Raw genomic sequence first — 12,500 nt, 5'->3', positions numbered from 1 at the left:
AGAAATAGCCCACAAGCTGAATTAAACTCTGAGTACAGTGGAGGCAGGACGTCCTGTGAGAGATAATGTGATTTGACAGGCAGAAAACTCACATCTCACGTTGGACAAGGGAGACATTAATGAAGTCTTTTATTTGAAGTGTGTGTTATTGTGTGTTTGATTGACCTAATTATTTAAACTACTGAACATAAGAATCCAAAGTAGAGATCCTCAGGGAAACGTAATTCCCCCAAGAGGGATTCGTAAAGTCCTTCTTCTTTTCTTAAATGAATGTAAGAAAATGAATGAGTTAATATTAATTTGGTCATTAATTAGGGACTAAACTTTACAAACCAAGCTATTAACCGATCAATTAATAGATTATACTATTATGAAACTAATTATGTCATTAGAAATCACACAAAAGGAAGAATTAATGAGAAATAATTTACATTTTGAGTTTATCCAGACGCCAGGAAGAACAGAATGTTTTGGGTAGTATTATGTATTAGGTCAAAGTAGCACATTTTCAATATAGAAGTGTTGTTTTTAAAAAGGACTGCATTCAAGATTTAAAGTATATAAATACTAAAGTGTCTGCAGCAGAATATCCCAAAAATATCTAGCAAAGGTTTTTAGAGATGTGTGTTTTTATTAATATACCTAGGTATCGACCGTAATTACTGAGTAGTATAGAGAGGGCTGCACATAACTGGTGCGCACCCCCCCTCCAAAAGAGAGAGAGAGAGAGAGAGAGAGAGAGAGAGAGATTTGCGAGTTGCATAAGAGCTGGTAAGATAGCAGGGTTTCACACATAGACTTTACTTGGGGGGGCCGCCCAGGTATATTAACGGCCACCAAAGTATAATTCGCGAGCCATTTAGGTTGATTTTTGTTATCCGTCCGCGTGCACGACCGACGGCATCTGCGATCCCTCGCTCTACCCCTATCGCGTGTGAAGGATTTGCTTTATGCGCTCTGCACTGTAACCCCGCTGCGAGGCTCCGGCGAACCCCCCCCCCCCCCCCGTTCATAAAGTCAAGAAACCCAACATCTCCAGGTGCTCCTTTGAGAACCAGGGCAAAAAAGTGATGTGCACCCCTGAGTATAGAACACTAAGCATATAAGTATAGAAACTTCTCCAGTCAAATGATTTGTTGGTTTTGCCCGCAGCCAATCACTGCAATCGTTGTTAAAATGAATGTGACGTGGGATTGGCCCACAAGGCAGCAGCTACAATCCACTTTCAACCGCTTAAAGATGCCCCGCCCCTTAGCCTATCACGTACAAGATGTTGGAGTGCTAGCCAATAGAAGTGTCAGTGTTGCATAGTGTTGTCATTATGTTACAGGGTTAAATAAAGGAGTCCAATGGAGGTGTTTCAGGCAGGGGGGGGGGGGGGAGAGAATTTTACCTTTGTAGACCATTTACATGCACGAAAAACCTATATAACACACAACAGGAAATGGAAACTCAAAAAGCATTAAAGGGCCTCTTTAATAATGTTAAGTGACTCACCTTCTCTGTAGACTGCGCTGTGCCAAAGAAGATGGGGACGAAGGCCAGCCAGACGATGCAGGTGGTGTACATGGTGAAGCCAATGGGTTTGGCCTCGTTGAAGTTCTCAGGAACTCCTCTGCTCTTGATGGCGTACACGGTGCAGGTGATCATCAGTACGAAACTGTAGCTCAGACAGAGGATGAGGGAAAGGTCGCCCATGTCGCACTTGAGAACTCCACGGGCGAACTCTGGGTTTGGGGGCTTCTGCTCCTCGTAGTCGATGATGGTGTGAGGCGGTGACACACCAAACCAGACGAACACCCCGAGTACCTGCAGGGAACGGTTTAAGCATTAGTTAGTGCTCCAGAGAATCTACGTGATGCGTGAAAGAAGCTTCCACACACCTGCGCTCCGATGAGTATAAAGGTGATAATCAGCTGAGAGCCGGGGCTGATGAATTTCGGGGGCGAGACTGCAACCTTGCCCTGCTCGAAGATACGGTAGATACGGTTGGTCTTGGTGAGCATGGCGGAGTAGCTGATGCACATGCCGAGCCCCAGCAGCAGCCGGCGAAGCGCACACACGCCTGTGCTGGGTTCGGCTATCATGAAGAAGGTGATGAGGTAGATGAGGAAGATGCCCGTCAGCAACACGTAGCTGAGCTCTCTGCCGGAGGCCCGAACGATGGGCGTGTCGTTGAAGCGGATGAAGGTGACGATGACTCCGCTGGTGGCGAGGATGCCCAAGATGGCGAGGAACACGGGGATGATGGCCCACGGAGAGCTCCACTCCAGCTTTATGATGGGCGTTTCCCGGCAGCCTGTGCGGTTCTTAAAGGGCCTCATGTTGAAGGGGCACATGTCGCAGGAGAACTCGTCCAGCAGGTACTGGTAGCCGTCGCAGAACTCGCAGTGCCAGCAGCAAGGAACGCCCTTCACCATCTTCTTCCTCTCTCCGGACTCGCAGGGGAAACTGCACACCGACTCGGGAACCTTGCGGTCACCACCTGACCACTGCATCTCCTCCGGCTAGGTTGGATGCACAAACACACAGACTTTGTTTCAGTATGCTTGAAATATAGAAAGAATGGGCAAAGACTTTGTAATAATCTAATAACCAGGAAGATACTGTTCAGATAAAGCCCAATTGATAGCGACAATTTTACCATCCTCGAGTGATTTTCTGGCCAAAGTTCTGTAGATCGGTTGTGGTTTCATAGAAGTAATGCTTCCATTCGTTCTTTCGTTTGTTGAAGATGCATTTGTTTCCTTTTTAATACAAGTTTTTGTATTGTAGGTGGATAAAACTAAGACGGCTACATTTATAGTGAGCACCATGTTGTGGTTGGACTATCTAAGAGTCACTAACTATGTAACTAAAGCAAACAGCTGATTAGCTTCATAGAGAGGCGAAGTCCCTCCCTTTCCGGGGGAGCTCCATGGGACCTTATTTCGGAAAAAGTATGTATTGAAGTCAATGGAGAGAGAAAGATTATATTTCGATCCCGTTTGAATTGTGCCACGAATTACACATATGATGTTTGTCAATTGATAAGATAATTTTGCAAGTAAAACAAATAAAAATGTGTCGTAAAACTGCGAATAAACACTTTTTTTGGTGTGAAAGCGCTCAATGAACTACATCTCCCGTCTCGCACCACACACCAAGATGGCCGTCGCGTTGGCACATTTCACTTCTTTCTTTCAGAATGAGGCGAAAAGTATTAAAAGAGGTGAAAATCACTCCAAGTCTGGGCATGTTGAGAGCTGTACACACACACAAGGGGAGTTAGTCGGTTCCGTAAGAGCCAGCATGCGGGACCGGGATTCTGGGATTTGTAGTCTTTCTAGTTGCGTATTTTTCATAGTCTTATATTTCAACAGTTTTACGACAAACTGTGACTTTTTTGACAAGGAAATAATTTTTTAAGATTGACAAACATCATATGTGTAATTCGTGGCACAATTCAAACGGGATCGAAAGATAATCTTTCTCTCCCCATTGACTTCAATATATAATTTTTCCGAAATAAGGTCCCATGGGTCGGAAGTAGATGGGCGGGACTTCGCCTCTCTATTTAGCATAAAGGCAAACAAGGAAACTGCTAGCCTGAATCTTGCTAATTTCTGGAAGTTACTGCACCGAGCCAGGAAACAGTCTGGCGCAAAACCCACTGTAAAGCCAAAAGGTGATGTTTTAACACTGGTTTACCTACAGCATGGATTCAATAAATAAGATATAATGTGTTAGTTAGTTAGTTAGCTAGCTTTAGAGGAGCTGGAAGGCAGATTCTGTTAAATTTGGGGCAGAGACAGACTCGTTTTGTTCCTTAATCTTCCATCTTTATGCTAAGCTAACTAGCTGCAAGTTCTAGTCACATTGTTCACAAACAGAGTGGAGAATGGTTTCAATCTTCATCTAAATGTAGAAATTGTTCCTTGTTTGGGACAAAACATATTTACATTGAGGCGAAGGTGGTTTGTCCACTGGCCGATGACCTTGTAGCCGGGGTTGCTGACATTAGACAGCTGGTATTGGAAGATGTCGTAGCGACCAGGAGCGTCTCCATTCTCATTGAACATGACTCCAGTTCCTGCGCTGCCTGTTGGAAGGAGATAGAGTTTTTATCAGTGGTGTGAAGTATCTCAGTACATTTACTCAAGTGCTGTACTTAAGTGTGCTACTTTGTACTTCAACCCCTCTACAATTCACAGCTGAATCGTAATTTCACTCCACTACATTTATTCATTCCTTAGTTACGTTATAACTTTTGATGAATGATTTGTATTATATTCAAAAGACTTTGGTTACACCTGGAGTAACATTCACAAAAAAACTAAAACTAGCTATTTTTCTTAAATTGAACAATTTGCATAATGACTGCTTTTACTTTTAGGTATATTTTGCTGCTAATACTTTTGTAGTAGCTACATTTTTAATGCGTGATTTTAATTTGTAACAGAGTATTCCAACTCTCTGGTACTTCTACTATTACTTCAGTGCGCAATCTGAGTACTTCGCCCACCTCTGGTTTTCATGACCCAATAAAGCGAAGATGTGAGTCAAAGGAGAGGAGAGAGGAGAAACTCCAGCTCTCACCCCCATCTTACATGCTGTTGAATACATCTTGTGTTTGCTTCCTTCAGTGTTGTGCAGTCACGTGGAAGCTGAGTGCAGGAGGCTCTTTACTGAAGGCTCTCGTCCACGCGTACAGTCTTTCAGTGCACTCTGCTCTGTTGCCCTAACGTGATTGAATGTTCCTTTCAGGTCCCTGCAGGCGCTCAATCAGAAAATCTTTCATACAAGCCAAGGTCATCCAGCAAGCGGTAAATAGGATGCTTTCATAGAACACCCTTTTTTTTCTCTCTTCTTCCAAACTGTGACTTTTTTATGAAAGACGAGAATGAAAAGCTTGAGCGGTGTGTATAGGGAAGAGCAAGGAGGCAGCCCTGGGGAGAGGACGTGCTTTGAAGAAATGCGCTGTGTTCTGTAGATAGGTACATTAGCAGAACTCAAGGCTTCCTACTTCAAGCTGACCTCCATTACACTGTTTTCTTTTTAAATGTGTTTCTTTTCAATCCTTGTGCTGCGACAGAAGCAGTGGAAATCAACGGTTTCACCAGAATGCATCTCAAATCTAGCTTTTGGTTTGATAAATGTGGATAAAACTATGTGGAATCAGACTTTGCATAGGAAAGGAGAACAAAATGAAAGGTTAAAAGTCAATCAAAGTGTATATATTGCTCAATATCACACCTTTTGCCTTTGTCTCGGGGGCTTTACAGCTTATACAGAATACAACCCCCTCTCTCCTTAGACTCATTGCATCAGACAAGGAAAAACTCCCAAAGGAACATCCCAGTTAATGGGGTAAAAAGCGGAAGAAACCTCTGGGAGAGCCACAGAGGAGGATCCCTCTCCCAGACGGACAGACGGGTAATAGGTGTCGTGTGTGTTAATGGAAAAGATAACACATTTTATTACATCATAGACAGTCCAAATGCTATAAGAGATAATGTGTCTGAAGTCATGAAATATAGATAGATAGATGGATAGATGGATAGATGGATAGATGGATAGATGGATAGATAGATAGATGGATAGATGGATGGATAGATGGATGGATGGATGGATGGATGGATAGATGGATGGATGGATGGATAGATAGATAGATAGATAGATGGATAGATAGATAGATAGATAGATAGATAGATGGATAGATAGATGGATGGATGGATGGATGGATAGATAGATGGATAGATGGATAGATAGATAGATAGATAGATAGATAGATAGATAGATAGATAGATAGATAGATAGATAGATAGATAGATAGATAGATAGATAGATAGATAGATAGATGGATGGATGGATAGATAGATGGATAGATGGATGGATAGATAGATAGATAGATGGATAGATAGATAGATAGATAGATAGATGGATAGATAGATAGATAGATGGATAGATAGATAGATAGATAGATAGATAGATAGATGGATAGATAGTAGATAGATAGATAGATAGATAGATAAAGATAGATAGATAGATAGATAGATGATAGATAGATGATGGGATAGAAGATGATGATGATGATAGATAGATGGATAGATAGATGGATGGATGGATAGATGGATGGATGGATGGATAGATAGATAGATAGATGGATGGATGGATAGATAGATGGATAGATGGATGGATAGATAGATANAAGACAAACGAGGACATGAAGTCTCTGCAGAACGATCTGGCCAGTGCTGAGTAATGAATAATATTTATTTGGTTGGATTTTCCTTACAGAGATCTCCTTGTCAGCACTGGCCAGATCGTTCTGCAGAGACTTCATGTCCTCGTTTGTCTTATTCACCTCCATGGTGGACTTTTGTAACTACAAAGAGTTAAACAATCTTTGAATTAGAGTTTACACGTTTAAAAAATGGATTGTGTGTTAACTAACCAACGATGGCTGTACAGAATAGTCTGAATCTTTATTCGTAACGTTGACATTCAAATTCAAAATGTAACATTCACACTTTTTTTTTGCTGACTATTTGTTTTTGCTTGACATGGCCATTTCCACTGACCATAGTTCCATTGTTGAGGTCTACTAGAATATATTTAAATTGTGCAATTTTCCAAACTCACAGTGGTTTCTCATACAGCATCTCTGTATAGTATGTGTGTTCACTCTCTGTCCTAAACGGCTTGATAGAGCTCCTGCCCCCCCCTCCCTGTGAGCCCAGTGGCCGTCTGTGAGACACAGCTAAACCCAGCCCGAACACACACACACCCGCAGCCTGGCTGGGAGTTTGTGTGTGTGCCCAGGCTGAGTTCCGCTGTGTCTCGCTGTCTCGCCGACCCCACACCAGTGAACCAGCTCACAGTGTCCAGCTCCTCGCAGCAGCGAGCCTCGCAACGTTCCGCCGAGTGTGTGTGTGTGTGAGGAAGTCCACGGATTGGTCCAAACGTAACGGCTCCGCGGACGTTACGTTATGTCACTATACCCGAAATACGTCACTATACCCAAGAAGTAAACAATGGAAAAAGAGAAATTTCCAACGAGGCGTTCTTTTCTGTGTTAGAGTTTTACTCCCTACAGGGTGTAGTTTGAGGGTGTGTGACTCTGCAGACCGTTTACATGCAGAGAAAGCTACATAACACACAAGGGGACGGGTAATCACCAGAAAAGCATGACATGGGCCCTTTAAAGCCACTAATATTCGCATATTATTATTTCTACAGTTGGATTTCAGAATATTCAGAAGAATTAACTTTTTAAGAGGTTTTTAATTGAACAAATATTCTGCCTTAATCAACATTGAGGATGCTTAATTTTAAACAATATTAATTTAATCTAATGAATAACTTTAGTTAAATAGAAGACTGTTTTTTGTTGTTGTTGATGAGCACCTAAAATAATATGACATCAAACGTCAACAGAAGCTTAAAAAAAGGTAAACAAATATTCAGCCCTACTACCAATATAAAGTTACCTTGTGGTTTGAGGAGAGCACTTCCCTCTTCAGCTTCTCACACATGTCGTTTGAAGACTTCAGGCCTCCTTTCAGATTATCATACTCTCTGTAAAAAAGGAAGCAAGGAGAAGGAAGCAAGGAGATCAAAGCACCGCGAGTGAAGACAGGAACTGAAGATCTAAAACGATGTTAAAATGATCTTCCTTACTTTTTGAGCGAGATGCAGTAGATGGAGAGCTGCTCCACCGCCGCCTGGCTGACCCCCATATCTGTGATCATGGACTCCACCTCTGACCTCTGACCCTGCAGCAACACGTCCAAGCTGGGGCAGAGCAGCAGCAAGAGAAAGTCTTATTTTACAATGAAGGATATTACGAAAAGTGGGCAAATTCTTTCCTTCTTTACTAATTACGATGTTGATAATATCTCTGTACGTGTCGAGATATATTGTTTGTATTGTGATTTATAACGTGTGACCTAACCAGAAGATGACAGTGCTGTTGTGTGAGACTGCAGATACCTTTCATAGGTTTTCATTCTGGTCCTGAGTTTGCGGGCTTCCTCCTTTAAAGCCTGAGTTTCGTTGTGTTGTGTCTCCAGGTACGTCATCTGTTTCTGTCAAAAACAATAATACAAAAAGAGCATTGCAGAGACAATAGGAGTGAGTATGAAATTGGTTTAAACAAGAGAGACCAGACAGCTTACTCTGAGGGTACAGCAGAGCATCTCCTTTTCCATAATCTCTTTCCGTACGCTGTCCAGGTCTCTGTTCTGCTTGTCCACAGTGTCCTTCAAACCGTCCAAAACCTTCTGTCTGTCCCGCCAGTCTCGCTCTGCAAAGTGATCAGACGGATGATGAACTACTGCTCTTAACAATGCAGCCTCACACACTAAACACGTCGTTATGTTTCTTACCTTTAGAGCTTATAAGCACCTTCATTTGATCAAGTTCATTCTAAGGAAGACAAAAGACCAAAATAAAAAATATGAGATGCAAAATAACATCCAGATGATGTCATGACAAGAAGGACAATCGGGTACAAGATTCTCTGAAGCCTTAACAATTTATCTGCACAAAAATGTGTCTAGGTTTGTTACCTGCAAACTTTCGGGGTCCACCGAGCCGCCCCCCTCCTCCCCACCAACGTCAAAGAAGAGCTTGTTGATGATGTGTCTGGTGCTGACCTACACATTAGTGAACAACAGTATCAGAAATGTATGTTGGTCCATGTAGCTGTCAGTGTTGTTTGATATTGATAGTGTAAAGTACTGTACCTGTTTTCGACATTGAGGACAGGTTTTTGTAGGGGCTGACTGAAACCACTGGAGGAGACTAAGCAAAGAGAGGAAAGGGAACAATTAGACATTTAAAGAAGTGTCAGAATCGAAATGCTGTATATTTGACTATCTGCATTAACGTACCATTCATAGTGGAAAGTGTGTCCGCAGTGGATAGCAGCAACATCCTTGGAGTGATCGAAGAAGTCGGAACAGATTGTGCAATATGCTCTGATAGGCATCTTGCTGTCACCTCCTGTTATGGATCAGAAATCAGGTTTATTTCCAGGTAGGTTCACACATATGAGGAATTTATCTTGGTGTGTATGGTGCATACATGAACAGAGTTAAAGAAGATACAGTGTAAGAAAAGAAAACAAAAAAAACTTTTATAACATTAAAATATATTGAAATATTTACATGAATTAAAGATACACCTAAAAACTACGTACAGCATAATGACATAATACTCAGACTAATATAATAAAATATGTGCAGTATTGTTATGAAAAGTGGAAAGCTGTGTAGATATTAAGAGAGTTAGCTTTGTATACAAATGTGCAACATATTCGTAGGGTTTCGCAGCATTGACAATACTTAAATGAAATAAATAAAAACAAGATATTGTTGGCATAGTGACATTAACGTTACAGCAGCAGCTTTTAAAGACGTAAACAAAGTGTTAAGTTATCGTTAAGCATAACCGGGACCTTGTTTGGATAAAGCTGTAATCTTAATGTTAGCTGTCATTAGCTAACATTAACAGGCTTAACACAACAAGGCCTGCATTCGTCAAAATTGTGCCACGCAAAAGCTAGTTAGCTCCTGATAACGTTAGCTGCAGTACCAACAATTGTCATACTTACTATCCAAAGACGTTAAATCAATGTGCTGTCCTTAAAATCAGAATAAAACATCCCTAATCCAGTGTGGAATAAGACATTTAGTCGAGTTAAATGTACGCTGTTGACTTTAGCTAACAGCAACACACAATTGCTATTCCGTTTCCGCGCTGTACGTTCAAACACAAGTCGCGCCCCTAATGCTGCGTTCAGGTGGTGCTCGTAAACTAGGGACACTTTTAATTCAATGTTGGGATTCTACGGCCACTTTTTGTAATTGAAAATATCATTTTGCATGCTTTAAATACGATTTCATTCGTTCAGGGTGACAAAAGCTTCCATATAACAGATATTCGTTGATAATAACTGGTTTTATTTGACTAAAATCGTCCTGTCTTCTACTCTAAAGCACTTACCTGGAAGAAAACTTCATTACCCACAATTCCTACTTCCGCAACCTAACGTTAACCGTTAGCAGGGCATGTCAACCAGCAAGAAGAACTACAGTCATGTTACTGCTTGTTATCTACTGTTAGTTGCAGTAAATGTGACAGGCGAGTCGTGGAGCATAACCAGCACATGCAGACAGTTCCGGGAATGAAAGGTAATACTTGTGAATGTTTCAAACGAGTCATGAGAGCTGCTAAAGCGAAGATAAGCAGTATAAACTAGGTGCTAAAGTTAGCGAGCATTTGGAGTTCTTCGTTAGCATAGCGTACGCCTCTATACAGCTGGAGCAATGTAAACACGAAGGAGACATGTTACAGGCAGAGGTGGGAGAGGTACTCAGATGTAGGAATACTCTGTGACAAGTACTGCTTTCAAAATGTTATTTTAGTAAAAGTACAAAAGTATTAGCATCAAGATATTCTCAAAGTACCAAAAGTAATAGTACTCATCATGCAAATTGTCCCATTTCAGAAAATCGTATGGTTTGAGTATAATTATTAATGCATTAATGTGTTAATCAAAGATGGTAAAGGTGCTGATGCTTTTAACGTCTTTTTCTACTGCAGGGTCGTTTCTGAATATTACTACAGGTGTGACTATATTTCACAATTTAATCCAAATATGCAATGTAACAAAAGGTATTCAATTAATGTAGTGGATCAAAGTACACAGTTTAACTTTGACTTGTAGTGGGCTAGAAGTACAAAGTAGCACACAATTGAAATACTCAAGGAAAGTACAAGTTCCTCAAAATTGTTCAGGACTTTCCACCACTGGTTACAGGACTCTTTTATTTTGTCTTTTGATTTAGCAACACACCATCTTGTAACTTTAGCAACGGAAGTGAAACTGAGCTGTAGCTATAACATTGCTCGTAAAATGTAAAGGGTTAAAGTCAGACCATAACATCTCATCATAGTAGCACATCAGTGTTGGCAGAAGGACTCAAATCCTTTACTTAAGTACAAGTACAAATACTATGGTCTTAAAATACTTCACTACGAGTAAAAGTCCTGATTTCAAAATGTTACTCAAGTAAAAGTACGAGCATCAAAATATACAAAAGCAGTACTAGTTCTGCACAATGACCCGTTTCAGAATAACATAAGGTAAAGATGTGTTATCTGCGTAATTTACTTCAAGTATCAAAAGTGAAAGTACTTCTTATGCAGAGTTGATATTTTCACACAATTACATTATTATGATTATTTTCTTATGCTGTTTTTGAACAAGTAAGAGCACTTTAGTCTTGTCAATGTGGACCAAATATCATAACCATAACTATATATATATATATATATATATAAAGGTCACAACCAGCTTGATCATCAGCCATGTGTCATGCTGTTGACCTTTGGTCTCATGGCTCTCTGTTTCTCTGCCAGGTGTGTGTCCCTAACACGAGCAGCAGTGATGGAAGGAGACTCCCAGAGTGCGTCGGCCTCCTGGGAGAACGGGACTCTGGCTCCTGGGGAACACCTTCGCTCCGACAGGGCGGACAGCCCCCTCCCGGGCCTGGTGGAGGGAACAGAACCAGGTGAGAGTGGTCTATATTCAGAATCAGAAACAGGTTTATTCCCAGGTAGGTTGACACGTACGAGGAATTTGACTTGGTGTCGTGGTGCATACATCAAAGTAAAACAAGAATTAAAAAACACAGATAGCAAACTATTTTAAGAAGACTGTAATAACATTACAAAAATAAGACTTTTAAAAAAAACAATTAACCAATAAGCAGTATATGACATTGGTAAATAGGTGTGATAAAATATCGCACTCCGCATCGTACACGCCCAACCAACTCGTTCACACAGACCTGAAGTCAGAGTGGAATATTATAAGTAATTTTACTCAAGTCCTTTCTTATGTAAGGCTTACAGGTTATGAGGAAGTTGTTTTTTTGTGTTTGGCATGTTGATTGATGCATTTGTACCATGTCTTTTATTTATTACCTTCAATCTTGTTGGTAAGGACCCCAATGGGGGGGATGATATTATAAAACACAAAATGTTTACCGGTGGGTTGTGAAACACTAGTTTACGCAGCTTACACCTGTGTCCCTTATACTGCAACTACTAAGGATTTAAGGAGTCCACGCGTCCTCTGAATGCTAAGTAAGTAACTCTGTATGCACAGCAGAGTTTCGCAGTTGGTTCAAGTTATTTGTTGTTCCTCACCTTCCATCAGACAAATAAGCTTCAAAAATAGGAGCAGAGCACTATTTGCCAGCAGAATACGTTGTGAATATATCATATCCTTGAGTACTTTATTGTCGCTCCTCGCATCTCAAAGTTGAAGTCTCCTATTTCGTCTGCACCTGTGCGACAGTCGTAATGGGAGGACTTCACACGTGGCAGTTGTGTCGTGTGTGCTCGGGTGGATGAAGGCATGAGTTTGCAACCTCCTGTTTGTGCAAGAAATACTTGAAAATATCTTTATCTGGAAGAAGTGATCAGGGGCTTGGGAGTCAAGGAAG

At 41.1% G+C, this 12,500-nt stretch overlaps 3 protein-coding genes across 3 annotated transcripts in view; 1 reads left to right on the top strand and 2 right to left on the bottom strand.

Annotated features, from left to right (window-relative positions):
* Positions 1-4,101, bottom strand: part of LOC104945723 (metabotropic glutamate receptor 8-like) — a 7,750-nt gene extending 3,649 nt beyond the window's left edge. The window contains exons 1-3 of the mRNA XM_010771433.1: positions 3,942-4,101; positions 1,884-2,507; positions 1,498-1,809 (exon numbers count right to left, since the gene is read on the bottom strand). Coding sequence (XP_010769735.1) covers positions 1,498-1,809; positions 1,884-2,507; positions 3,942-4,061 — 1,056 coding nt within the window. The 5' untranslated portion in view covers positions 4,062-4,101. The remainder of the gene's footprint in view (positions 1-1,497; positions 1,810-1,883; positions 2,508-3,941) is intronic.
* A 185-nt stretch (positions 4,102-4,286) lies between these two features.
* On the bottom strand, positions 4,287-9,760 carry traip (TRAF-interacting protein). Its single transcript, XM_010771471.1, has 11 exons — positions 9,599-9,760; positions 8,877-8,988; positions 8,730-8,787; positions 8,553-8,639; positions 8,370-8,409; positions 8,160-8,287; positions 7,975-8,069; positions 7,663-7,776; positions 7,473-7,560; positions 6,278-6,367; positions 4,287-4,292 (listed from the first exon to the last, which is right to left on the bottom strand). The coding sequence occupies exons 2-11, from the start codon at positions 8,972-8,974 to the stop codon at positions 4,287-4,289; spliced, it is 804 nt and encodes a 267-aa protein (XP_010769773.1). The 5' UTR covers positions 8,975-8,988; positions 9,599-9,760.
* A 288-nt stretch (positions 9,761-10,048) lies between these two features.
* The window catches only part of mon1a (MON1 secretory trafficking family member A), a 4,450-nt gene continuing 1,998 nt past the window's right edge, over positions 10,049-12,500 (top strand). Inside the window, exons 1-2 of the mRNA XM_010771470.1 lie at positions 10,049-10,178; positions 11,410-11,570. Coding sequence (XP_010769772.1) covers positions 11,438-11,570 — 133 coding nt within the window. The 5' untranslated portion in view covers positions 10,049-10,178; positions 11,410-11,437. The remainder of the gene's footprint in view (positions 10,179-11,409; positions 11,571-12,500) is intronic.

This window comes from Notothenia coriiceps, unplaced genomic scaffold (assembly GCF_000735185.1).
Source record: "Notothenia coriiceps isolate Sejong01 unplaced genomic scaffold, NC01 NC01_scaffold00009998, whole genome shotgun sequence".
Lineage (NCBI taxonomy): Eukaryota > Metazoa > Chordata > Actinopteri > Perciformes > Nototheniidae > Notothenia > Notothenia coriiceps.
Note: the sequence above shows the minus strand (reverse complement) of the source record. Positions and strands in the feature narration are given on the sequence as shown.

Bases quoted from the DNA above. Each gene is read 5' to 3' on its own strand.
- traip (XM_010771471.1), bottom strand. From the start codon at position 8,974: ATGCCTATCAGAGCATATTGCACAATCTGTTCCGACTTCTTCGATCAC. The intron at 8,788-8,876 runs GTACGTTAATGC...CTCTTTGCTTAG, and splicing joins CACACTTTCCACTATGAATG to TCTCCTCCAGTGGTTTCAGT. The intron at 8,288-8,369 runs GTAAGAAACATA...ATCACTTTGCAG, and splicing joins GGTGCTTATAAGCTCTAAAG to AGCGAGACTGGCGGGACAGA.